At 29.2% G+C, this 25,269-nt stretch overlaps 1 protein-coding gene across 1 annotated transcript in view; it reads left to right on the plus strand.

Annotated features, from left to right (window-relative positions):
• The window catches only part of Tom70 (translocase of outer membrane 70), a 48,033-nt gene extending 23,282 nt beyond the window's left edge, over nucleotides 1-24,751 (plus strand). Inside the window, exons 6-11 of the mRNA XM_076474087.1 lie at nucleotides 5,060-5,264; nucleotides 12,076-12,210; nucleotides 14,352-14,576; nucleotides 18,006-18,103; nucleotides 21,266-21,388; nucleotides 22,401-24,751. Of these exons, the coding sequence (XP_076330202.1) occupies nucleotides 5,060-5,264; nucleotides 12,076-12,210; nucleotides 14,352-14,576; nucleotides 18,006-18,103; nucleotides 21,266-21,388; nucleotides 22,401-22,563 (949 nt within the window). The 3' untranslated portion in view covers nucleotides 22,564-24,751. The remainder of the gene's footprint in view (nucleotides 1-5,059; nucleotides 5,265-12,075; nucleotides 12,211-14,351; nucleotides 14,577-18,005; nucleotides 18,104-21,265; nucleotides 21,389-22,400) is intronic.
• Nucleotides 24,752-25,269: the final 518 nt, after the last annotated feature.

The following is a 25,269-nucleotide window of genomic DNA, read 5'->3' on the forward strand; positions in this document are numbered from 1 at the left end:
CACATTTTTGTTGACTTGCATTCACAATTTTATTGAACTACTAATTTATAATATTAAAAAAAAAGAAAAAGTTAGGAAACTTGAGCTACTTAGACTACACATTGTATTTTCATGTTATAATTTGTAGTCTTTCTAGAATTAAAAAACAGTATAATTTTGATTTATTTTTCAATTTTTTATGGTGGTTATGAGGTTATTCAAATTGATAGACCCCACATAGTTAGGGAAGAGAAAGTAACAGACAAAATATAATTTCTTACTGAAAACAAACATTTAGGAAGTTTTAGAAATTATACAAATAATATTTGAGATTTTTGGGACAAAGAATAGTTTTTGAAATAACTTTGCACTAGTAACAAAACAGACTTTATTTTTGCAAACATGATTTTATGTGTGCAAACAACGTGCAATCTGAACTAAATGTCTACCACATTTTGTGAAGATACACATAATGCATCAAAAGTTATAATATAAGTATTTAATGTATTGCAAATATGTACATAAACTTGTGTATATTTTACTGAGCCCATCATGAAAGGGTTGAAAGAAATACATTCCGAGATTGTGTTTGATAGATAAGGGAAAAGGTTGTGCTATCAGAGAACATAAATCATTATTGTATTTAACCTTCAGTTTTTAGAGAATGTTTTCAGGAAAGAACTCTATTATAGATTTTATATGTATATTTTATTGTGTAAACAAGTATTGTACTGGTGATATATAAAAAGTATTCTTCAGGAACAATTAATGTAGCAATGTATACAAATTTTGACACATGCATTTCATAATTGGCACAAAGTATTTTAAAGTGTCATATATGGTGGAGCAATAGAAAGTATTATAAATTTATATGATTCTGATCAGAAAAAAAACAAACCTTTAAGATTATTATATATAACTTGTTTAACCCTCTTGCTATGGGCTTGGTGGATTATACCCACCTTGTGACCCCAAATATTATGGTTTGTTGGTCTTTACAAACTTTGACAAGCTTTCAGTGCACAAAAAATGTGATTTTTTTAAAATCAATTTTGACTGTTGCAAGTTCAAAGTGTAATCTCTAAAAACCTCATAAGTAAATATCAAACATTTTAAAAGAAGATCCTTATATTTTATCTGTTATTTCCTCTACCCTAATTCTTTGTACAGTATGGTTAGTTTGATTGACATTGTAATCTCAAACATTGAAATAAATCTAAATTACCTTTTCTTTTTCTAAAATTACCACAAGTTGTAGGGAAAAACAATAATTATTTATCCTGTTTTTACTTATTATTGCACTATCACCTGTGTTTAACTAATAATTTAACCTTACAAATTGTAAGTTACTTGGCTAATGCGTAATTTAAGTTACCACATGAAATTACAAAATTGAGGCTTGAAGTTAGAAGTGGCTAGCTGGCAAAAAGTCGGTGGGTTCTAGTAAACCTCAAGTGGCACTCTCATTTTTTTGGCCTATTGGTAATTCAGGTGTGTAAATGGCAATAAAAATAATCTAAACAGAAGATGACCAGAAACACACAATTTATGTGGAAAACTACACTGATTGATTGATAAGCCTTTACTGGTAGCTTGTTATGCATTGTTCTTGTGTATCTTGTAATGGATTCTCAAGTTTAAAACAGTAAGTAAAACCATTCTGAAGAATTATTATTACTTTTCATTATCCTGCCTGACCTAATATAATAAGTTTCTAATTTTTACCTCTTAGTTACTTTTATAATAATAAATAAAGTATATGCATGAAAAACACGAAATGTAGTACTTATATGTGTCCTTGTTTTTTTTCTTTCAACTCCTAAGTTTACTTTTTTTATATTAATGGTACTAGTACACTAGATAATTTTTATGTAATTGTATAGTACACCTAAAACACAGAATGTCTGATGATTGTCATAATTTACCTGGCTTTCTGGCTATGCAGTTGGAGTAAATATTTAATTAAAATTGACAACGTTAATATTGCAAGAAACAGTTTCAAATTGAAGCTGAAATAGACAATATTCTGTACAGAAAAAAAGTGTAACATAATTCATCATTTGATGTATTATAATTTTGGCTCATTATTATTTAGGAATAATCTATTTCAAAATGACAATTCCTTAAAGGATGTGACAGGTAGGTGTGGCAAGTAGTTCAGCTTTTCTAGATCATTTCTTTGTGAACAAATGAAATTGAAGGCAATAAAAATTACACTTTGCCTGAGAGTATCCATTTTATTATGAGTAAGTTATGTTAAATTCCTTACTTTTTTGGAGGGGTGGTAAATAAATTAAAGAGGGAAGATTTATTAAGCGTCAGAATTCTTTTACTAGGGAAGATTGAGAATTTAAAAAAAAATTTCTCCATAAAACTAGGAATGTGAAACCTATAATATTAAAATTTCATTTATGAACTATTAATATAAGTTAACATTATCTTATTTAACCTTATAAAATTATCAAGTAATAGTGTACATTATGTATGGATCTTATTAATTTATATGTAAGATTGCTAAGATATTTCATTATGTGAAAAAGTTATTGCAGTAATGATATACAAAAATATTATTCAGGAAAAAATAGTGTAATAATGTATACATACAAAGTGATATTTTATAGTACTTATTAAACTTTACAACAGGTAAATGACAAATCATATCTGCTATTCATAAATGGCCCACAACTCTTTTCCATTTGGCTAGCAATTTTATAAGTAAATTTCTATAAAAGTTAGTTTCAAGACCTTTAAAAGTGTTGTTATCAGAAATGTACAACTGGTGAAGTGTTGGAATTGTAGTATTTTCCTTATTTTTAATTTTTTTCTGCTTACACTTGTCTTGAAATTATATGCTAATAACTGTATTGGTTTGCCAGATCATTGAGGATTTTATAAAAATATATTTTATTATAAAATTATGAATGTGAAACCTGTAATATTAAAATTTGGTTTATTAACTAAGTTTTCATGCCAAGTTTATTTGTATATAAAGTTAATAAAATAGTTGATTAAATTTGGAATGTAAGCCTAAAGCATTGTAACATATGCATGCTTTGACCCCAACCCATAGTGAGAATTTTAACAGAGATTTTTGGGGACTACAGTTCCAGAGAGCATAAGTTATTTAAGCAATGCATCTACAAAACATGGCAGATGATTACAAACTAGTTTATTCTTCAGTTGTTTGCAAATCAAAAGTGCAAAAAATCTTTGCACCTAAGTCATGAAAAAAGCCAACAAATAGCATTTTTTATAAATTCTAGGAATTTTTATTTTGTTAAACAGTTGTGTTATTTTAAATTTAATGTTCAAAATCATGATTCCTTTGAATATGGAAAACATGATAAATATTATCGTGTCAGTGTATTATGAAATGTATTGTCTTATGAGATCACTGGCAATAAACAGTTCTGTTGACAGCTAAAAAACTTATCATTATAAAAAAATGTATACATTATGAAACATTGTTTTCATATTTGCTTTCTTGCAAGTTACCAGATATGATTACAATGCTGAATAGAATTGGTATTAAGATAATGAGTTTATTTGATTTAATTGTTAAATATATGTTGTCAATTTGGTAATTTTTTGCATATAGGCCTCAAAAGATGTATAGTCTTAGGTGGCTTAAAAGTAAATAGGGCCTGGCATGGCTAGGCGCTCGATTCATAATCTGAGGGTTGCAGGTATGAATCCCTATTGCACCAAACATGCTTGCCTTTTCAGCCATGGGGACATTATAATGTGAGGGTCAATCCCACTATTCGTTGGTAGAAGAGTAGCTCAAGCATTGGCAGTGGGTGGTGATGACTTGCTGCCTTCCTTCTAGTCTTACTCTGCTAAATTAGGGATGGCTAGTACAGATAGCCCTTGTATAGCTTTGCACAAAATTTAGAAAACAAACAAATAAACAAAAGTAATATCATGACCTGGTTTGAACTAGAATAATATTCTAGAAGGCAATGTAAAAATTTAGGAACTTGAAATTAGCAGTGGCAAAATGTCTAAATGTTCCAGTAAACTTCAAGTGGCACTGTCATTTTTTGCCAGTTGCTAATCCAGGCATGTAAACAATGCTATAAATAACCTAAACAAAAGCTGGCTGCAAGAACAGCATTTATGTTAAAACTACAAAAACTGATTGATAAACTTTAGTGATAGCTTGTTGTGCATTGTTTTTATATATTTTAATGGATTGACAAGGTTAAAACAACAATTAAAACCATTGTGTTCAAGCATTGTTTCAGGTTTTTATGGGTTATACTTCATTTTAAATTAGTAAATATGCAATCCAAAATTTGATGCTTCCTAAAAATTGTCAACTGACTAGTTATAGCTGCTACTATAAATGGCCCCTAACTTTTTTGGTTTTTTTACTGTCGTGGCTTACAGTTTTATAACTAAGTTGCCACAAAAGTTAGATTCAAGACCTTTAGAAGTATTATTCTCAGAAATGTATAACTGATGAAGTATTGACGTTGTGGTATTTGAGTTTTAATTTTTTTCTGCTTACACTTGTCTACCTTGAAGACATTTCTATCGTTGAAAACCAGTTATATGTTTCATCTATCACTTTGTCAAACGTAGAAGTAATATCGGTCTAGTAGCATGTTCATAGATGCAAGTAGCATCATACAAATGAAAAAGTGACTGAAATCTGCCATATTGATGTAATCTTTTGATTCTTCCAATGTTTTTATATCTGGGATGTGTGAAAGTATATTTTATACAAGATTTCAGATTTTTGTGCATGTTTCTTAGCTACAGAAGCTAGCCTGCTGTTGTTTTGCTTAATTAAGAATAAATCTTATTAAGCTCTAATGCTGTTGTAACTCAAGATCAACTAGCATTTTAAAGAAATCCATAAAAACATTACTAGGGTAATTTTTTATTATACAATATGTTATGATAGTAAAATTATGGTTCTTGATAATTAATTTTTATCAAAATATGTTTTATAAAAACTTGTTTCACCTAATTAAAAAGAATCGTTGAATATGTTTCTTATTTTTTTCATTTTTATATTTTTTTTTTCTTAGGAATCATGACATTTAAACCTTTGTTTTTTTTTTTCTTTCAGTGGTTTTCGGTTAGGTATTCATAATTTTGTGGATAATAAATTTGAAGATGTCATTCAAAATTGTACACAAGAGATAGAACGTAATGGACAGGACACAGCAGAAGCTCTACTTCTCAGAGGCACCTTTCATTTGCTGCAGGGGCAAACTGATGCTGCACAGGAGGATTTGAAACGGTTGCTAGAGATGGAAAGTGTTGATGTTAAGGTGGGTATTGCTATAAATAATAATTAATTAAAGTGTTAAACATTCCATAATGAAAATGATTATGAATAATATTCTTGTATTCTGTGTTTTTGAATGTAGGAAATTATTTTTTTGGGTTGTTGAAGGGAGTATTTTATTTTCATGAAAACTACAAAAAATAATAGAATTTCTTATGAGCTCAGTGCCTCTTTAGCTTTTTATACTCAGGTTTCTTTCATTGCAGAATAATTGTTCATAAAAATATTATTAGTATTGTAACTAAGTGTTGGCTGAAAAAACAAAAGTCAGTTATACTTTTTGGCATAAAACAAGTGACTTTAAATTCAGCCTCTGTGTTTACATGTAGTTGGTTTGATAGTGTTTTAAAACATTTATAGATTACTTTATATAAAATACTGAACATATTAATTTTTTAAATATTTCTTTTTTCTGATAATACAAATTATTTTGCATATATTGCAATATTTTTATAATGCTTGAAAAAGAAATATTATACTAGCTTTTGTTAAAACATATGAACATTTAAAAAAAGTTTTGTTATTGTTAAATTTGGAATTGAGTAATGTTTCTGTTCCATTGAAAATAATTGTCTTTTGAAGCAGTTGAAAACATCAAACAGTAAAAGACAGCTAACTAATGTTGAAGGGGATTTTTATTTTATAAAATCTCTAGAAACTGTATACGGTCTCTCAAAACCTTAAAAAGGATTACAGATAGTGCACATTAATAAAACAAACTATTTTGAGACAAATGGTATAATAGACGCCTATACACAAACTGTCTCACAAAAAGCATGGCCTAAACACAAATCTAAAGAGGTCAACGGTGTACAGTACATAATAAAATTTTGACTATCAGTTAGAGATATAACAGGAGGCTAGTTGTTTTCATTTCAGCATTATGTCCAGTTACAAATAGATTTATTTCAAATCCAGGTGTACTGTCATGAGTTGAGTATACAAGTTGTTAACTCAAGTTAGAATTGATTCAGAGACAGAGATTTAAATCTTAAACAACATTTAATTTAGATTATTAAGATAATTGGCTACATCAGGATTCCAGAAATTATCTTGAAACAATTCACTGTTAAAACTGCTAAGTCTTCATTTAAATTTTCAGTAATACTCGTTAATTTTTTTATTATAACTAATAAGTTATCAGTTATCATAGTAAATGAAATATAGTGATACATAAGTTCTTTAATCAATTTTACATCCAGTTCCTAACATTGCTGTTCAATTGAGTTTGATAGTTTGAGCAGGAGAATTTTTCTTTGCTGTTCAGAATTGTCATTTTCGTAAGTGTCGAGGCAGTTGGATCAGTCAGGTCAGGAATCTTCAATCAACAGATTTGTTGACTTACTGATGTGAGTCAAGAGACAGACTTTTAGGCTAAAATCAGGACTTTTCATGCTCATTTTTCAGTATTTCTTGAGCATTATCTACGTGATGTGTTATTGCAAATAAATTTGGATGATTTGTTGATATTCACTGAAGTTAAGAAGTTTGGATCTGACTTCCTCCATTGTTTATTAGAATGTCTTTAATGTTGCATAGGCAGTTGTAAGTATAGGGAGGAGTCCAGTTTCTTTAGAGATTGTACAAGTCAGCACAGATTAAGGGATGATAGGTCTAAGGGTCCTAACTCCCCTCTTTTGTTTTTGAATCAATAACTGTATTCTTTAAATGTTGTATAAGCAGGCATGAATCATATTATATTTCTTGTGAGAAAGGTGCTTTTTGTATTGTTGGTGTGTAACATAATTAAATTAATGGGTATAAGTAGCAATATTTTTAAAAACATTTTGAAAATAGGTATCTTTTTTACTGATGCTGTAATTTTTTTTCTAAGTATGATTATAAATAATTATAACTGTTATATGTTTATTAAAAAAATTGAAATATGTATTAATTTTTTTTTACTTTTTTATATCAATCATATTACTAGAAATAATTATAATCTGACTCAGCTGATTACATACAGGATATATTAACATTCTTTAACTTATTTAGCTTATTTTAAGACTATATGATTAACACTAATTAATCAAAAATATTATACTGGAATTCTTTCATGTAAAAAGTACTGAAAATTTGGTTACAGTTCTACTCAGCTAAATTTTTAATAGTTAACTGGTACCATACCATTCTAAAAATGAAATATTACTGCAGCTGTTATGGTGAAGTTAAGCATTGTTATTACTTGATAGAATTATACATCGACATTTCTCGACTTAAAATACTTTCATTTTACTTACAAACTTTTGGCTCATGTTGGGCAGCAGTGCGCTGTGAAATACAAATTTATTTATCTGTGGAACACTTTCAAAACACGTGTTCTAGGCAATAATCATAATAATTGTCGTCTGGTTTTAAAGGTATTAGCTTTATAGAAATTATGATGAAGAGACAATTAACTGTCAAAGTTTTAAAGTTTTATGTAAATTGAGTAATCTTTACAACAGTATAAAAATCTTGCATACACTTGCTTAAAAGTATTTAAAAGAAATCAGTTACTTAGGTATAATAAATATAAGGAAAATACAGTTATAGGTATTATAAAAAATAACTTGTTCCTGCTTCAAATAATACATTGTAGAGTCAAAGGGTTAATTTTATTTCAATACCATGACAAAGGATATGTGTCATATCTTTCAGAAGTGACATTCATGCACTATTAAGTACTTATTGGCTGTTCTGATTAATATCCACCGATCATCCACTGTCTTGTGTTTGGATGGCAATAACTTCCTTGATTTTTCTATGTTTGTTGTTTTTCTTCTTTGTCTATTATTTTTGCATGTTTTGAGTCCATTATGTGATTGTTTTTGTGAATGTGAAAAGCTATAGTTGATGTGTTTATAGGACAATTCTTTATATCTTTGGTGTTCTTTGAACCTTACTTGTGTTAGGTTTCATGTGTCTCTAGTGTATCATTTATTACACTCATACCTAGGGCTATAAACCACATTCTTTGTGAGAGGACTGGGAAGTAAGGACTTTGCCTTCATGAGACTGTCATGTAGTGTAGAAGGACTTAAGAAAACTATGATGATATTAAATTTATTCATTATCATACAAAGTGTTTCTCCTAGGCCTAGTATGTAAGGCAGAATTTTTTTTATTTTTTGTTGTGATTGGCAGTTCAATAGTGGTTGAGATATGTGGAACATATAATATTTGGTAAATCATTTTTTTGGATAAATGTTATTCCTCAATTTTTGAAGGTGTTTAAGTTGTTCATATAGGTGAAATGAAGAGCATATACTTGAACTTCTAGATTTTAATGTTTTAATAATCCCAGTTTTGACAACTGTTATATAGCATTAACAAAATTTTGATTAATTTTTGAGTTTTGTTGTAATGAATGATGATAGAGGTCAAGTTTTTTAAACTTAAGACTTCGTGACCCAGAACGTCGAGGAATGGAAATTTGTTATTGGCTAAGTGCCTAAGATGTGTACTTTTGTGACCAATAAAGAATTATCAATTTCCTTACTTAATTGGTTACAAAACATTTGAAAAATTGTGTAGTTATTGATACAACAGGTCCCAACACTGTCACAAACTAGGCCTTGTTTATTAGATTCTGTTTCATGTAGTAAATGGTTTTTAAAAAAAAATCTTATTATATCAATTTTTAGTACTATGTATTTCTGTAAATCCTCTAGATATATAAAAATAGCGAAGTAACAAAAAGCATTAATAACTATTTTTAAAAAATGTTCTGCTAATACTTTTGGCATATGTTTGTGCAATTGTTTGTCCAGACCTTCTGTCCTCTGCAATAGATTCATCTGGATGGTTAATTTTCATATGGTTTAAAATTGTTTCCATACTGCCCTTGTAACTAAGCTCTGCAGATTACAGCCTACAATTTATTTTTTGGTCTCACTTCTTATCAAAATATACCTAAACAGGTCTTTGCTTCTTGTCAAATCCCAGAGATGACATTACTATAGTCTGTTGAGTTTAGCATCAATTTTGTTTGAATATCTAAGCACAGCTTGAATCAGTAAACCAAAGAAATAGAGTGAAGTTGCTGATAATGAGGGTGTGTGTATACAACATTTATGGAGTTTTTAATCACCATTTTTAATCCTGTATTTAGTAACTTAAAAAAGAAATTATAATATTACAATAATGTAGTTGGCCCTCTGTATGATACCAAGTAATACATTATTCACATAACTAAATCAGTATAGGTCACTAAATGTTGACTTTAAAAGGGCTTTAAAATGCCATTAATATTGTAAGTCTGTAGAAGTGTATACAGTATATTTGCAACAGGTGACTGATAAATGGATAACTCTTTGTTTATAAATGTTAAACAATACAGTTGCACTGTATTTATATTTTTAGTAAAATGTTTAGGGTTAAAAAGTAAGTTAAAATTGAGTTATGGTGCCTGAAATTTGAAGGCAATTTTCTGTAGCTTTTTTATATGTTATACCATTTGATATAATTTTATTCCAGACACAATTTTTATATTTAATTTTATTAATTTATTTTAAAAATGGTTTTAACTTAAAAGTATTTTAGAATCAGTATATTTTGTTAATTTTTAAAGAGAAATAAAGTCTGTATTTTCATTTCTCTACAAGTTTATTTTTCTTAAAAGTTATCACCCTTTGAAAATGTATTATCCATTGAATTTCAGGCATTTTCTTTAGTTTCTGTACAAGCCTTTATTGAAATCTTGTAGTGATGCCATTCCAGTGAACTTTGAAAATAGTTATAAAGAAAGTTTAAATGTCACTGATTTCAGCAACAATTAGACAATTATGTAACAGTAGAATAAAAGTATAGATTTTTAAGATATTTTTATATGTTCCTTTCAGTTCTTTTTTTTTTTGAGTTGTGAAAGTATTTGTAAGTTAAATACTATCTATTTCAAGTTTATTGAAAGTTTCTGTAATGAGAAGACAACAGATATCATGATATAAGGTACCTTATATCAGTTGCAAGTGTGTACTGTCAAGATAAAGTTGAATGGGTAACAGAGAAAACTGTTATAAGTTTAACACTTCTGATAAAAGAGCTAGCACACAGGTTCACACAATAAGGTATAATGAATATATATTAAAAAAAACAACAGTCCAAACTTGAATATTGTTAATTGTTAAATGGTCAAATATTTGAAAGTACTTGAGTTTTGGGTCTCTCTCTCTTGTTTTTTTCTTTTCAAATTCATTACAGGTGTAATACAGTACGCTAGTTGTAATTAGACACAGGAATACGTACATGGTATGAAACAAACAAGTCACAAGACTGAAGATTGCTTAAGGCTAAATAAAGATACCTAGTTGATGTTTGGTTCTGTGTTTAATATAAGATTTTGTACTTATTAACATATATACTATGGTTTTATGGAATTGCAGTGTTTGCAAATATTAATTTGCTTTATATTTTTATATTCACGAAGTGAAATAAACTTGTCATCAATTCAGATGAGTGTAGTGTTGTGGTAGGCAGCTGTAAACTGTTGTGATGGGTTAAATCATTTTATTTTATGTTTATCCTATTCAGAATTATAAGTAACTTGGCTTAACTGTTGACTTAATTATTTCTTTTTGCAATTGTGATGTTTGAAACAGAAGCAATTTTATAATTATCAGTAGTATTATAATATTTTACCATTATTTACTTGTTAATTTATTTGATTTACATAAGGTAAGTGTAAGATTACTGTATATTTTATGAACAGAAACAATGGTGATTGTGTGTTGATAATTAGTTAACTTTGGTGATTCTTTTGGCATGTGAAAGGTGTCCAACTTGGCTTAAAGTATGTGAGGTAAATATTTTTTATTTCAAAATGTACAAGTGTCTTCTTTCAGGAGAGGTCTTTCATATGGAAATTAATTATTTAAATAATTAGAAATTAGTAATTTAAAGTAATTAGAAAATTTCTTAAAAAAACAAAACTGAATATCGTGGTAGAATAACATAGTGTTTAGTGTTTGAAATAGTTATCGAGTTATCATAAAACATTATGCTGATGGTAAATATGAATCAGTTAATCATATGTGGGTAGTTGATGAAACCCATCAATTAATTGAATATAAGTATTGTTAATCATTCCACTATACAGCCTAAAGAATAACAATTATACCATGTACTATACCCTTTGTGAATGTGACCCCTAGTACATTGGAGAGACAAAAATATGTTAAAATTTAATGAGTATAATAGACATACAAGCCTAATACTGTTTGATCTGAAATATACTGTCATGGAGGAAAAAAAGTTGCACGTAAAATGGATTGATACTACTAATGGGCATGTGAGCTATATACAAGAAAAAGATAAATGAAGCTGAAAGATAATATACTCATCTAATCTAATGTAGAAATGAGCAGAACTTAGATGTTCTTAAAAGCACTCAAGTAGCTGATTCAGGTTCTAAAGGGAGAAACTTCAAATGATTAAACAGTACCTCATTCTTTCTGTTAAGACCATTACCATAATAAATACAATCTTTATTATTTCTTTCTTAAAGATTGCAGCAGATTAGCAGCCAAAACATATAAGGATCAATAACTAGATCTAGGTGATTACAGAAGCTGCTAATCCTACAGAGATGCTACATTCATATTTATAACGTAATCTGTTTCATAATGTATGACAGTATTTTTTCTTTACTTAAACTGTAGGTAAGTGTTGAAATGTTTGGATTGTTTAGTTATTCAGTATTACTATGGTAGCTTTGTTTTAATCGATTGAGTACCTATTAAAACTTTTGCATGTTTTATTATGGCAAGTATATTTCAACAGTTTTTCATAAATATTACTGTTTTTATCTTGTACAGGTGCGAGTTAATGCTCTCATCAAGGTTGGAACCTTAAAGGTTCATGCTGAACAAATGGAGGAGGCTTTAAAAGACTTTGATAGAGCTATTGAACTTGACCCAAATAATGCTGATATTTATTTGCATCGAGGGCAGGTATGTAGTTCTTTCATGCATTTCTGTTTCATCTTGTCTTACACACTTAGAAATAAAACTTTATTGAGTATGAGATATTATTTGATAGTTTTTCATATTTAAATTATAAATTTTCATTAAATAAACAATTTTATTTTTTCTTCAGCTAAGATCTTTTGTTTTGAAAATATGAAGGAAATTTTGAACTATAATTTATAGATATTTCCTCTGATTCTCTAACATATGCATGTTGAAACATTACAGATTTTATTTTGAAATGTATTCCAATATATGCTTGATTCTCACTCATTCAGATACTGTTACAAAGCTAATTGTGCTATATTAAAATAACTTTGAAGCTTCATCATGACATTAGATTCTGTGTATCCACATCTGGTCATGTAGTATCTGATGGCTATGCATTTTGATTATTGGTTGTCACATCAAAAGCACACCATTGTTCCCTTCTAGTTTTCCATAATACATCTAGTGTACAAAGATGATGGTTTCCTAACATTCATTTTAATTGCCTAATTGTGCAGAAATTCATAGGTACTGCATTTGGTACTTTGACTAGTTAATGAATACTCCTGCTGCTTGAGTTATGGAATGGTCGAGTGGATATATTACAGAAATAACTTGTTAACGCATGACTTTTGTCACTTTTAAATAGATATTTCTAATTATTTTACATACAATTCCTGGAAAATATGACTTTCTTGGATTCTTATTGTGTTACAAAACACTGCATATTTGCTTATCATAACTGGGGTAGCCTTGTTGCAGGTCACTGCCTCAATGGTCATGGTGTCCCAAGATAATTCATTTCTTTTTCTTTTTTTTACTTTTCATTGCCATTAAGTAGAAGGGACATTCCTGTGATGGAAGTTCTAAATTCATGATCTAAACACATCTTTAAAATATGAGTTATATGTATATTTTTGCTGAAAAAGACTTGAATGTCCTGCCCAGCAGTGATGAATTTTTAATTAAACTACACTACTTGCAAAATGTCAAAATGTAGTTCCGATAATTCTATTCCGCTGAAATTTTATTCTTGTTGTGTTGTCACATAACTTATTGAATTGCATATTCAAAATCTTTTTATTAATATTTTAACCTTGTGTACAATAAGGTAGAATCAATTATTAGACCCACATTTGTACAGCTATAATGCATTTTTTTTTGTAAAGTTAGTTCATTTCCAAGTCATTAAAAAAACGATAAGTTACTATGTAAACAACATCAGGCATTACATTTAAAGTTAAAATTTTACCTACAAATTAATTTTATTCTGCTTAATACAAAGTATAAAAGAATATTTATTATTTGGTTTTTCCTAGTTAGTTTGAACTAACTTATCCTTTTTCTAATTTGCATTTTATAGTCTTTTACAGTAACTCTTGTTGGAGGTTTTATCTCCTAACTCTTGTTACATGTGTCTTCCTTAATTATAGTTGGAAATTTTGTCCTAATCCATGTCACATACATCTTCCGTAATTAGTTTAATTGAAAACTATTCCTAAACCTTGTCACTAATTTTACCTTAATTGTTTTCAGTAGGAAGCTTTTATGTTGCTTACAGAAATGAAAACAACCAAAATGTAATATGCACATTTGTTAACTATTGATGGTTGATCAAACCATTAATATTAATTTTAGTCTACAGTATCACATCTGAGAAAAGTATGTGTTAACTGGTATTACTGTGTAATTTAAAAAAAACTTTCTTTACATGTTTTCGTAGCTTTTATTTTTTTAATTCTTACTTTATATATAGAGTTTATCTTTTACATTAATCTTGTATTATTCAAAAAGCATTAAATGATTTTCTTATACTTTAATTATTAAATATTTATTTTATATATACACACACATATTATTATAAGTTTTATTTAGCTTGTTTAAACAAAGGGTCATGAGTGTTTCATATTTGTAGGAAATTTTCAGAATGCATGCATACATATACTAACATGGTCCTAACTTTGATTTTCAAACAACATTTGACAATTCATAGAAAGAACCATGTGATTTGAAAACTGAAATTAGATAAAGCAGAATGATCATAAAAACAATGTTGTTGGAAATAATAGTTATTTTGAACTAAACTTATAAGGAGTTTTAGTTAATGAAATACTGGTGCAGGTGTAGTATCTCTTCAGGTGTTGCTGTTGATGGACAGAATAGATGATACGCTTCGGGACCTTGAGAAGAGTGCTGCTCTGAATCCAAATTTTCCTTCTGCCACAGCTCAGAAGTGCTATGTCCAGTATCGATGTGGTTTGCGATATAATGATTCCAAACAGAAAGAAGAGGCACTAAAGGGTTTTATAGAAGCTCATGAAAAGTTCCCCAGATGTTCAGAAAGTTATTTCCTTCATGCACAGGTAAGAGATATCAAACTAAAGGGTTTTATAGAAGCTCATGAAAAGTTCCCAGGTGTTCAGAAAGTTATTTCCTTCATGCACAGGTAAGAGATATCAAACTAAAGGGTTTTATAGAAGCTCATGAAAAGTTCCCCAGATGTTCAGAAAGTTATTTCCTTCATGCACAGGTAAGAGATATCAAACTAAAGGGTTTTATAGAAGCTCATGAAAAGTTCCCCAGGTGTTCAGAAAGTTATTTCCTTCATGCACAGGTAAGAGATATCAAACTAAAGGGTTTTATAGAAGCTCATGAAAAGTTCCCCAGAAAAGTTCCCACAGGTAAGTTCAGGGTTTTAAAAGTTATTTCCTTCATGCACAGGTAAGAGATATCAAACTAAAGGGTTTTATAGAAGCTCATGAAAAGTTCCCCAGGTGTTCAGAAAGTTATTTCCTTCATGCACAGGTAAGAGATATCAAACTAAAGGGTTTTATAGAAGCTCATGAAAAGTTCCCAGATGTTCAGAAAGTTATTTCCTTCATGCACAGGTAAGAGATATCAAACTAAAGGGTTTTATAGAAGCTCATGAAAAGTTCCCAGGTGTTCAAAAGTTCCCACAGGTAAGAGATATCAAACTAAAGGGTTTTATAGAAGCTTGAAAAGTTCCCCAGGTGTTCAGAAAGTTATTTCCTTCATGCACAGGTAAGAGATATCAAACTAAAGGGTTTTATAGAAGCTCATGAAAAGTTCCCAGGTGTTCAGAAAGTTATTTCCTTCATGCACAGGTAAGAGATATCAAACTAAAGGGTTTTATAGAAGCTCATGAAAAGTTCCCCAGGTGTTCAGAAAGTTATTTCCTTCATGCACAGGTAAGAGATATCAAACTAAAGGGTTTTATAGAAGCTCATGAAAAGTTCCCCAGGTGTTCAGAAAGTTATTTCCTTCATGCACAGGTAAGAGATATCAAATTTCTATGTCAGTTTGTCTAAACATTTTTCTTCCAAGGCACACCACTAATTATTATTTTCAAAGTAATTTGAAAATAAATGCACACCTATAAAACAGGGCAGGGGTTAACTTGGTAATCATGTTAAGATTGTTATTCTAATATATTTTATGATATTTGTTTATATTTTTGAACTGGTTAAAGAAAAGTACAATTTTTTTGTTTTTCAATACTATTTTTTTTGTAACTTTAGTAAATCATGTCACAGCCTTGTTCTAGGATTTTCATATTAACCTTTCATGTACTATAATATCAAAGTTGCATATTAATGTGATTTGAAAAAATGTGATAGATACTTTGATAATTAACTTTATTTAAATCCAGCAAAAGTATTTGCTTTATGAATGTGAATGGGATATAAATGAGAAAATGTATTCTTGAGAAGGCTGGTATGGGTATTAAAACTTTAAAAAAAAAATACAGAACAGTGATTTGACCTTCTTAGGTCATCTTCAGATTAACAAAGATTATTATTAATTGTAAAGCCATAGTGAATTAATGTTACCAGTGGTCATATTAGGGTGTTTTGCTAGTTCTCATTTTTGTTAAATGAGGTTGATGTGGTTTAGTAGTTAGTAAAATAAACCTTGGATCTAAGTCCTTTTTTCACACCCATTGTCACAACGATAGAAAGAAAAATAATTCTCTAAAAAATGATAGTAGGTGCTATTGACCAATTACCTTCCCTGTAGTCTGTTAGTTCACACTAGGAGTGACTAGTGCAGGTAGTCTTTTTGTATTTTTGTGTGAGTATCTGAAACATACAAACATTTTCATAGATGATTTTGTTAATGGAAAACCAGCAAACAGGTTACTTGTGGATGTTTTATGAATTTACATTTAAATGTTTACTAAAACATTATAGGTTGCTGATAGATTTGTAGATGTGATGAGCTGTGCTAATATCATGCAGATGTCCTTTAAATTTATTAAAATTAAGTTTATCGAGAGGAAACCTAAGCAAACTCAAAGAGGAAAACAATCTGAGCATAGATATTATAAAGCCTTCTACAGCATATATGTTAGCTATTCAAAAGGCAAACAGGATTTTGTATTATATACATAGAAATATTAATTACAAGTCCAAGTAGGTAATCAATTCACATTATGAGGTACTGGTTAGAACTCAAAATATTGTACTTAGTTTTGGTTACATTGTTTAAAAAGAATGTTAAGAAGAGTTATAGAAGAGCTATTAGGGTGACTTGTATGGGATTGGTGAAAATCTCTTAACATATTTTCATTGGAAAGGAGAAATACTTGGTGGATACGGTTAAGGTTTATAAGATTGTTAAAGGCTTGGAATTGATAAATCTAGATGACACATTCATTAGGAAAAACACTGCAGGTGGTAAGAATAGAGGACACAAACATGAAATATAAAAACCCAGATATGATTCCAGTTAAGGAACTGTTACAGGTTTTACTTTTCTAATAGGGTGATCAGGGTACAGAATGGTTTTTCTTCAAACATTGTTGAAGTTGCAACAGTGAAGGAATTTAGGAGAAGAGTTGATGGATATTTTAAAAATGAGGACTGGAAATTAGGATAAAGCATTTCAGTATAAAGGTACCAACCAATATATAATGGGATAGCCTAGATGGGCCTATGTTATTTATTTAAAATGGAAACTCAGCACACATCCTGTTCAGTGAAATAATTTCTTTTTTTGTTGCTGATAAAACATGATTTTATGGCTAATAACTTATTTTTGTACTTTTGAAATGCTTTGGTTGGATATAATTTTTTTTCATTTACTCATTTGTTATAAATTTATTAATGTAAAACATGGATTGAACTAACTTTTTATTGCATCAGTATTTTGTTTATGTGTTAATAGCAGAATGAACAGCTTAAACATTTGACAGACATCACTTAATGTTTAAAGTACTCTGCATGAAACTGTTTTGACTGTTATTTTGAGAAATGTGAAATGGAAAAGAAAATATGAGAAATCATGTAAATCTGATATAGTTTACTGTATTCCTTGTGTCACATGAAGCAAATAACACTGTCAGCTTTTAGATATATGTACAGAATTGTATATAGGTTCTTTGTAATTTAATATTGTTATCTAAAGTTTATCTCTAGGAGATGATATTTTACACTTTAAGTTAAATTGAGCTGTGAATTTGCCTAAAATTGGATGTGTTCTTCACAAAGACTTTACATGAATATTTTATATTTTTTGAATGCAATGCAAATATTCAGTCCTTTCACATCTCTAAATTTCCCATGACAGACATGTTAGTTTCTTTAGTTTATGTGACTGCCTATCATTAGTTTTACAGGATATTTAAAACAAGAAGTAGTTCTCTTGATCAGTTGCTCCGAACTCCTTGTTTCTGAATATTTATTTACAGGAAGCTGAACTTTTGTTCCAGCTGATTCAAGTAATTTTTTAAAGCAAAGGTATTGATGCCTTGTTTTTACTTCATTAATCAGGTGTTACTGGAAAGACAAGAATTTGAGAAAGCTGAAGAATTTTTTCTGAAAGCTGGAGAAATTGACCCAACTGACCCAAATGTATGGGTACATAGAGGGTGCGTTTTATTTATTCAACTATGTTTTCAATTTTATAAGTTTAGATTATAAATAAATGTAGTACTGACAATTCAAGATACCCAGTAATAAAACTTTTTATTTATTAATAATATGTACAGTTTATTGTTTTCTAACACTGTGATAATTTAATTTTGACTAATTCTCCCTTCTAGGTATGTTAAACACATACATGCCACTGGCTATCTGATGTGAATTTATCCTTTAAATTAGTAGTAATGCATTTGTGAGTTGAGTGTTTATGCTTGTTTATCTGATTTGAAAGTCAATTTTAAAAATACCTGAAAAACTTGAGAAATTTGAGTATTTTTTGATTGTATGAATTATATTTAGAGGAAAGGATGAAAATTTCAAACTCAAACTTTAGCATCAACTTTTTAACTTAAGACTTTTATTTACAATTGTGAAGTCTTATATAAAACCCAGCTGGCAGTTTATTGAGTCGTTGAAAAAAAAGTTCCATTGTATGTAGTCCAGTTTTAGTTTGTTTTTATAAATGTTTTGATAAAAATTTAGAATTTTTTCATTTAAGTTGTTAATCTCAAATTCAAAAATTCATGTTTACTTTTGGCTGGATGAACTGTGAATTTGATTGTCCGTAATTTGTGTTCCTTTTCTAGCAAAAATCCTCTCTGCATTTTGGGTTTTTTGTATGCATTATGAGAGTAATGGTGGATGATATTGACTAGTTCCTTTCCTTCTAATTTGTCAGTTCAAAATTACAGATGGCTAGCAATGATAGCCCTTGCAAAAGATTTTAAAATAGTTTTTCTTCTTTCCAAAAAAAAGACCATAATCTTTTACAAAGATAGAAATAATTAAATTACATTCACTGGAGTGAAAGATATTGGGAAGGTTACATTCCCTCATGAAAATTTGTATTTCCTTATGAATATTTTTTTTAATATCTAATCCATTGCAATATATTCACTTTCATTGGTAATAACTAAAGGAATGTGATGGACTATACATTTCTGATTTGGATAGCCAACCAAAAAATGAAATTCTTCAAAGAAAGTTAAAGTCCTTGGGAATGTATGAACTCCTGTTGTACTTATTCCTTCAGTTTTTTTAAAATTCATATGAAGGTTTCAGAAAAATTAATTTCTTCATGTCATTGACTGAGGTTGCCTATCTTGACACTTGAAATTAAGTTTGACTATAGTGGACATTGATACATATTTTGTATTGTATTTTTTAATGTTTTTTTTAAAGAAATTTAAAGTCATTAAACATTTTTTTTCAAACTAATTTGTAAATAATAATAGATTTTGGGACATTTGTACATAGTGTTTTTACCATTAGTAAGTAAAAAGAGTATGAGAATATTCATGATACTTTGAAAACACGTTGAATAAAGATAAACCACAATAAAACCATGGTAATTTGAATGATTTTTAGTTATACTTTCCTTCATCAGTATTAAAAAAAAACAAATAAGTAAAACATTCTTAAATAGTTCAATACAAAATAAAGATTTTTCTTTTTATTACTAGTAATCCTAAGCATAAGATCATTTAATGGGTTGTATAAACAAAGTTTTTGATCAAATACTTTTTTTAATTTCCTTATGAATGCACAAAAATCTCAGTTATTTTGATTCATGCTAATTATTTACATTTTACAGTATTGTACACTGTCAGGTAAGGATGTTTATGTTAAACATACTGTTTAACTATTGGTGAGATCACTTGCATGACACACAATGCTGTGCAGTGTGTTACCAATGGTAAGTTGGATAAACCTAAATAGCAACAGCTTGGTCCAGCATAGCCAGGTGGTTAAGGCACTCAATTTGTAATCTGGGGGTTGCGGGTTCAAATCTCCATCGCACCAAACATGCTTGCCCTTTCAGCCATGTGGGGCATTATTATGTGATGTTCAATCTCACTATTTATTGGTAATAGAATAGCCCAAGAGTTGGGGGTAGGTGGTGATGACTAGCTGCCTTCCTTCTAGTCTTACACTGCTAAATTAAGGATGGCTAGTGCAGATAGCCCTCGTGTACCTTTGCGTGAAATTCAGAACAAACCTAAACAGCTCTTGAAATATTTCTTCTGCCAGTCATTTGTTTTTAGTTTTTTCTCACTTCCAACACTTAAAGATTTAATTGATAAAGTAAAAAAATCTGACTTAATGTCACTACCCAAAACTATTGGACAAAGGGCTGCTACAAATGTATGCTTACTTTGAAACATTCAGACAAGCATTTACTGGTTTTCCAAAGTGAGGAATACATCACATTATGACAGATACATCTTGTTGTTGAACATAAGAGAATTTTGTGTTTTATGCACCATTTATGTGCCAGCTTTGTGATGATCTATTCAAAGTAATTGTCATACACATTCATGAAAGTAATCAAACTGAATCTAGGTCTATATGTAGTTTTTCTGTGTGTAATAGGCATAAACCTGTTAGTGAGTAAGCCTATAACAACATAATTTAGTTGTAAGTTGTAAAACTAAGCAATCCAAAGTTAACTTTAAAACAATGATGTCATTGTAAGCATGGTGAGGTTTATCAAACTTTTGCTTAGTAAGTCTGTAAGCTCTTAATACCAGTAATACAACCTAACCCAAAAGTCCTAGACTAAATCTAATAGTATTTTAATATAAATCTATGTCAAAACTCCATTATTTTAGTAGTGCCTAAAATTATTATAAGAAATTGATATTTTTTTTTCCATTTGAATTTAGAATACAGAATACTGGAACCCTGAAGTCTTCAGTTTCAATTCTGTTTATTACATCTCATGAGCCGAAGTGTTGGTTTTTAAATAACTTAGTTGTTGTGTATGATTTTTTAACAACACAGTTCTCTGAATAGACTCCAGCTAATGGCTGTGTGAAACTTGTTCAGCTTCTAAGGAATAAAGACTCATTGAAACTCTCACCATTACCTGTGGAATTTACCTCATATATTTCTCCCCAAGTGTTTTCAGTCAGGTCAACCCCTCTCTGCTGTCATCCTTGTAATCAGTTTCTTTCATAAATTATAAAAAAGTTAAACACAGCCACCTCACTGTTAGGTATACTAAACTAGATTTTTTTTTTTTTTACAGTTCCTACATTTTTGCTGTATCTTTTGTTTTTGGAACTTGTGTCTAGTGTGTTTAAATTCTTTTTTTCTCTTTTTTTTAGTATCCTTTACCTTCAGTGGAAACAGGATGTAGATTCAGCTCTAGGATATTTAAAGAAAGCCATAGAAATGGATAGCAAATGTCAGTTTGCCTATGAAACTTTGGGGTCCATTCAAGTTCAGAGGTATTTTGAATATCTACAGGTTGCACATTTTTGGCTCACTTACTAAATAACCAGTTTCAGATAAAGACAATATGTTGTTTTGATGTGTGATGCCTATCAATATTGTACACATTGATCCAAATGCTAATGCTTAAATGTTCTGTACACTTCGGCTGTGATCACGAGGTATTTAAAATATTTATTTGATACTAATTCATCTGTTTGAACATAGTTGTGTATACCTGTGAAGACTTGGATATTATAAGTAAAGCTGTACATGTATTTGCAACACAAACTGTTAAAAGTATATAGTGATAATCTCATTAACTTCAAAGTTACTAGATTTTTTTATTATTTCTGTTACTAGATTTTTTTATTATTTCTGGCTACTTTACTCAATATATGATCTTTTATAGTAGACAGAAGTTTTTCAGAGTAAGAATACGATTATTCCTTTTTAAATAAAATATGTACAATGGTTTTTTTTTTTATTCTTAAGCAATAACATCGGTGGTGCCAATAGTAGTGAGTAAAGGATCACATATTATAATCAAACAAAAAGTAAACAGATGTTAATTATATTTAAAAGCAGAATCAAATTTTGAAGAATATTTTTGTAGGATTTTAAGTAACTGTATGAATATACAATTATGAAAAGTATCAATTCTTTGTTAGCCTCTGATTGTTACAAGAAAATTAATGATTTAAAACCATCGTCCATCTGTGCATTAAAATTTGTAATGTTGAAAGGTAGGTCTCATCGAGTTAAACCTTACCTTTTAGTGATCTTGTGTTTGAAAGAAAACTGAACAGTGTTGGGGGAGAAACCATTTGATTATGGCCTCATGTTTATTTCTACCACATCATTGAATTAAGTAGTTTTAACACTTATATTTTTACTGGACTATAAGATATGGTAAGAATGCTAATCTGACAGCACCTTTTAAAGGTGTTTCAAGTTGATCATTTTTTTCTAACATGGTAATACACTGGTACTTCTTAAGATTTTTTTTTTTTTTCCCCTTATATTTAGGGGTCACCTACAGAAAGGTTTGGAACTTTTTGATAAAGCAATAGCATTAGCTCAGACTGAAACAGAACTGGCCCACCTCTTCTCTCTCAGAGATGCAGCAGAGGCTCAAGGTCGGGTTGCTACACGTTTAGGTATCGACATTGGATCAGAGAGTAATACCTAAATTGGATTTAGCGACATTGGATCAGAAAGTAATACCTAAACTGGATTTAGTTTAAACTTTGATAAATATATTGCAGTCAGTCAAACAAATGCTATATTTTGTGTTAATTCAAGATAACTTCAGCATTTAAAAAAAAAGATTTGAGATTCACACTGTGACTGGATTAAACAATTGTCCAATGAAAAAAGTTTTACTTCTCTTATTAATATTTGATTATTTGTTTTCCTTTCAAAGAACAAATTAAACTTTTTTCACTCCATATTCATTCAGTAAACTATATGCTTTAAACGTGAATGTACATTAAGAAAGCATACACATCTTGTTTACTAACAATGGTTCCTTTATTCTCAGGACCACTTCTTATATATGTAGCTGTTAGTCAAATTGTCTGAAAGTTATTGCTCTTGGAATTGCTCTGTCAGTTGAAGGGTACAATTTAAATAATGCAACTATTCATGCTCAGATATGTTTAAAATAAAGTCTGTTATCCCTTAACTTTGTATTTTCTGTTTTTCCAGGAAAGTCATGAGTGTAAAGAAATAATTGTTAATAAATAATACACACATCTATTCAATTTTTATTCAATCTTATAATAATTTGTAAAACATTATTACAAAGGAAAGCATTTGTATTGTATTCTGTTTCCTGTGATTTCACAATTCGTCCTAATGCATGCACAAGCATTATTATTCTAAAGCTGTGTAGTTTTGCAGAGGTTACCTGATAGTAGTAAAGACTAAACTGAAGAGTTGTAATTGTTGTAGTATTTGCATGTCTAGGTATACCAGTAAAATATTGTTCAAATGCCACATAGAAAAAAATTCTTCTTTGGATGCACTTACAATAATTCAATTTTTTTTCCTTCTCTGGTGTTATGTTTTTTATCTCAGTAAAATTATAACATTGTTTTGTTAGGAAGATTGAATAAAAAAATTACATATTTGAGGACTAGAAATGCAACTAAGAATTCTATTTTTATGTGGCGTCAAAATCTGAACAGTTTAACTGATACGTACAAAATGAAATATGTTGCAGAATATCTGGAAAATAAAAGTAGTTTTAAGATTAGTGGTGACAGTCATGTGTATTAAATATTCTAGGTTGTTTATCAAATAATAGTTGCTCATAAAAGTGATGTAATTTAGTACTAAAGCACTATAACTGTCTTTATGTCCATAGTTGTGAAAAGGGCAGCATTATATATGGTGAGGTATGCCAACAGGTTTGGAATTGTATTATTGGAAGTATCATTGTTTTTAAACACTTGAAGTTAGCTACTTGTTATATTAGCCAGTGACTTTTATGTAGCATTTTTCTTAAAAAAAAAGAGAAAAGAAATGTGTACATTAAAAATATTGAAAGTGAATACTTGTCAGATACCAACTAATAGCAAGAACCAAGAATTATGTACTTTCTTCTGTGTAGTAGAGCAACATAATTTAGAAAGTGTAAAATTATACATAGGCCTTCATAAATTTGTCAACTGTATTTCTTTTCGTGAGCAGTATAATGTTTTCCTTATATAATTTAAAATATATACACAAAAACCTAGGCTAGTACAATAGTTTTCTGCATCCATTAATATGTGGGACCATGAAATTTGAATAGAAATGAATGAAACTATTTTATATGCACTAAAATGTTAGAAGAAACAGAATACTTGTTTGATATGAAACTTGTATTGTCATGATATAGTCAGGTTGTTTAAGATACAAATAAAACACCATATAGATTACAGCTATTCCTTATTGTGTTGTGTTAGCATAAATAATTGTAATTTTTTTAAAAATGAAAGATGACTTAAATATATTTGCTCTTTCTGCTGTTCTTAAGTCTGGTTTAAATCAGTTATACAGAGATTGACATGAACAAACAGTGAATATATATGTCTATGTGCATGATTTAGTGTTTCTGACTGAGGTGATCTTGAACATGTTGAGAGTTTTGTATTTAGAAATAATGTGATTTATGAGACGATACGCTTTTGCGTGTTTAAAAATAAACAGATACATCTGTCACACTGACTGTCCTGTGTCTCACATTGTGGCTGCAATATAAAAAGTGGAAATTAGTTTCAAAGGGAACTGTTGTAGATTTAAAAGGCTAGTTAGAAGATTAAGTTCCAAAATGCTTTGATGCTCTGTGTATATCAAAATCAGTTTTATTAAAATATCTGATTGAAGACCAATCATGTTTTTTTAACATAATCACAAAGATAGAATAGAAATAAACATTCAACAAAATGCAAGTTTTCACACATTCATATAAGGTTAATTGTAACAAGTGAAAGCGTTCTACATCTTTTTATAGGCACAATTTACAGTTTAGACGGCCTTTTTATGTAAAACATTAACATGTCAGTAAGGGTTACCATACCAAAACTAATAATATAAATACACTTTTCTCTATATTGAAAGTATATACATGGAAAAAACAGTTAACACTTAAAAATGATAGTGTTTGATTTCTTTATGAATTTTCATTACTTCCAATGCAGAGTTATGTTTAGCCACATTCAGACACATAGATGCATGAGTATTCTTTTTAAGTGTTTGACTTGAGTTGATTTATGTAAGTTTTCACTCTGATTTTGTTGTTGCTCATTAATAGGCATTTGCATGGCTTATTCTAAAATTTAAAATTGTTTTATTTTTGCTACCTTTCTGGGAAAAAAAAAGTTTTCGTGAAATGTTCATGTACATATTT

The sequence above is a fragment of the Tachypleus tridentatus genome, chromosome 12 (assembly GCF_004210375.1).
Source record: "Tachypleus tridentatus isolate NWPU-2018 chromosome 12, ASM421037v1, whole genome shotgun sequence".
Taxonomy (NCBI): Eukaryota; Metazoa; Arthropoda; class Merostomata; order Xiphosura; family Limulidae; genus Tachypleus; species Tachypleus tridentatus.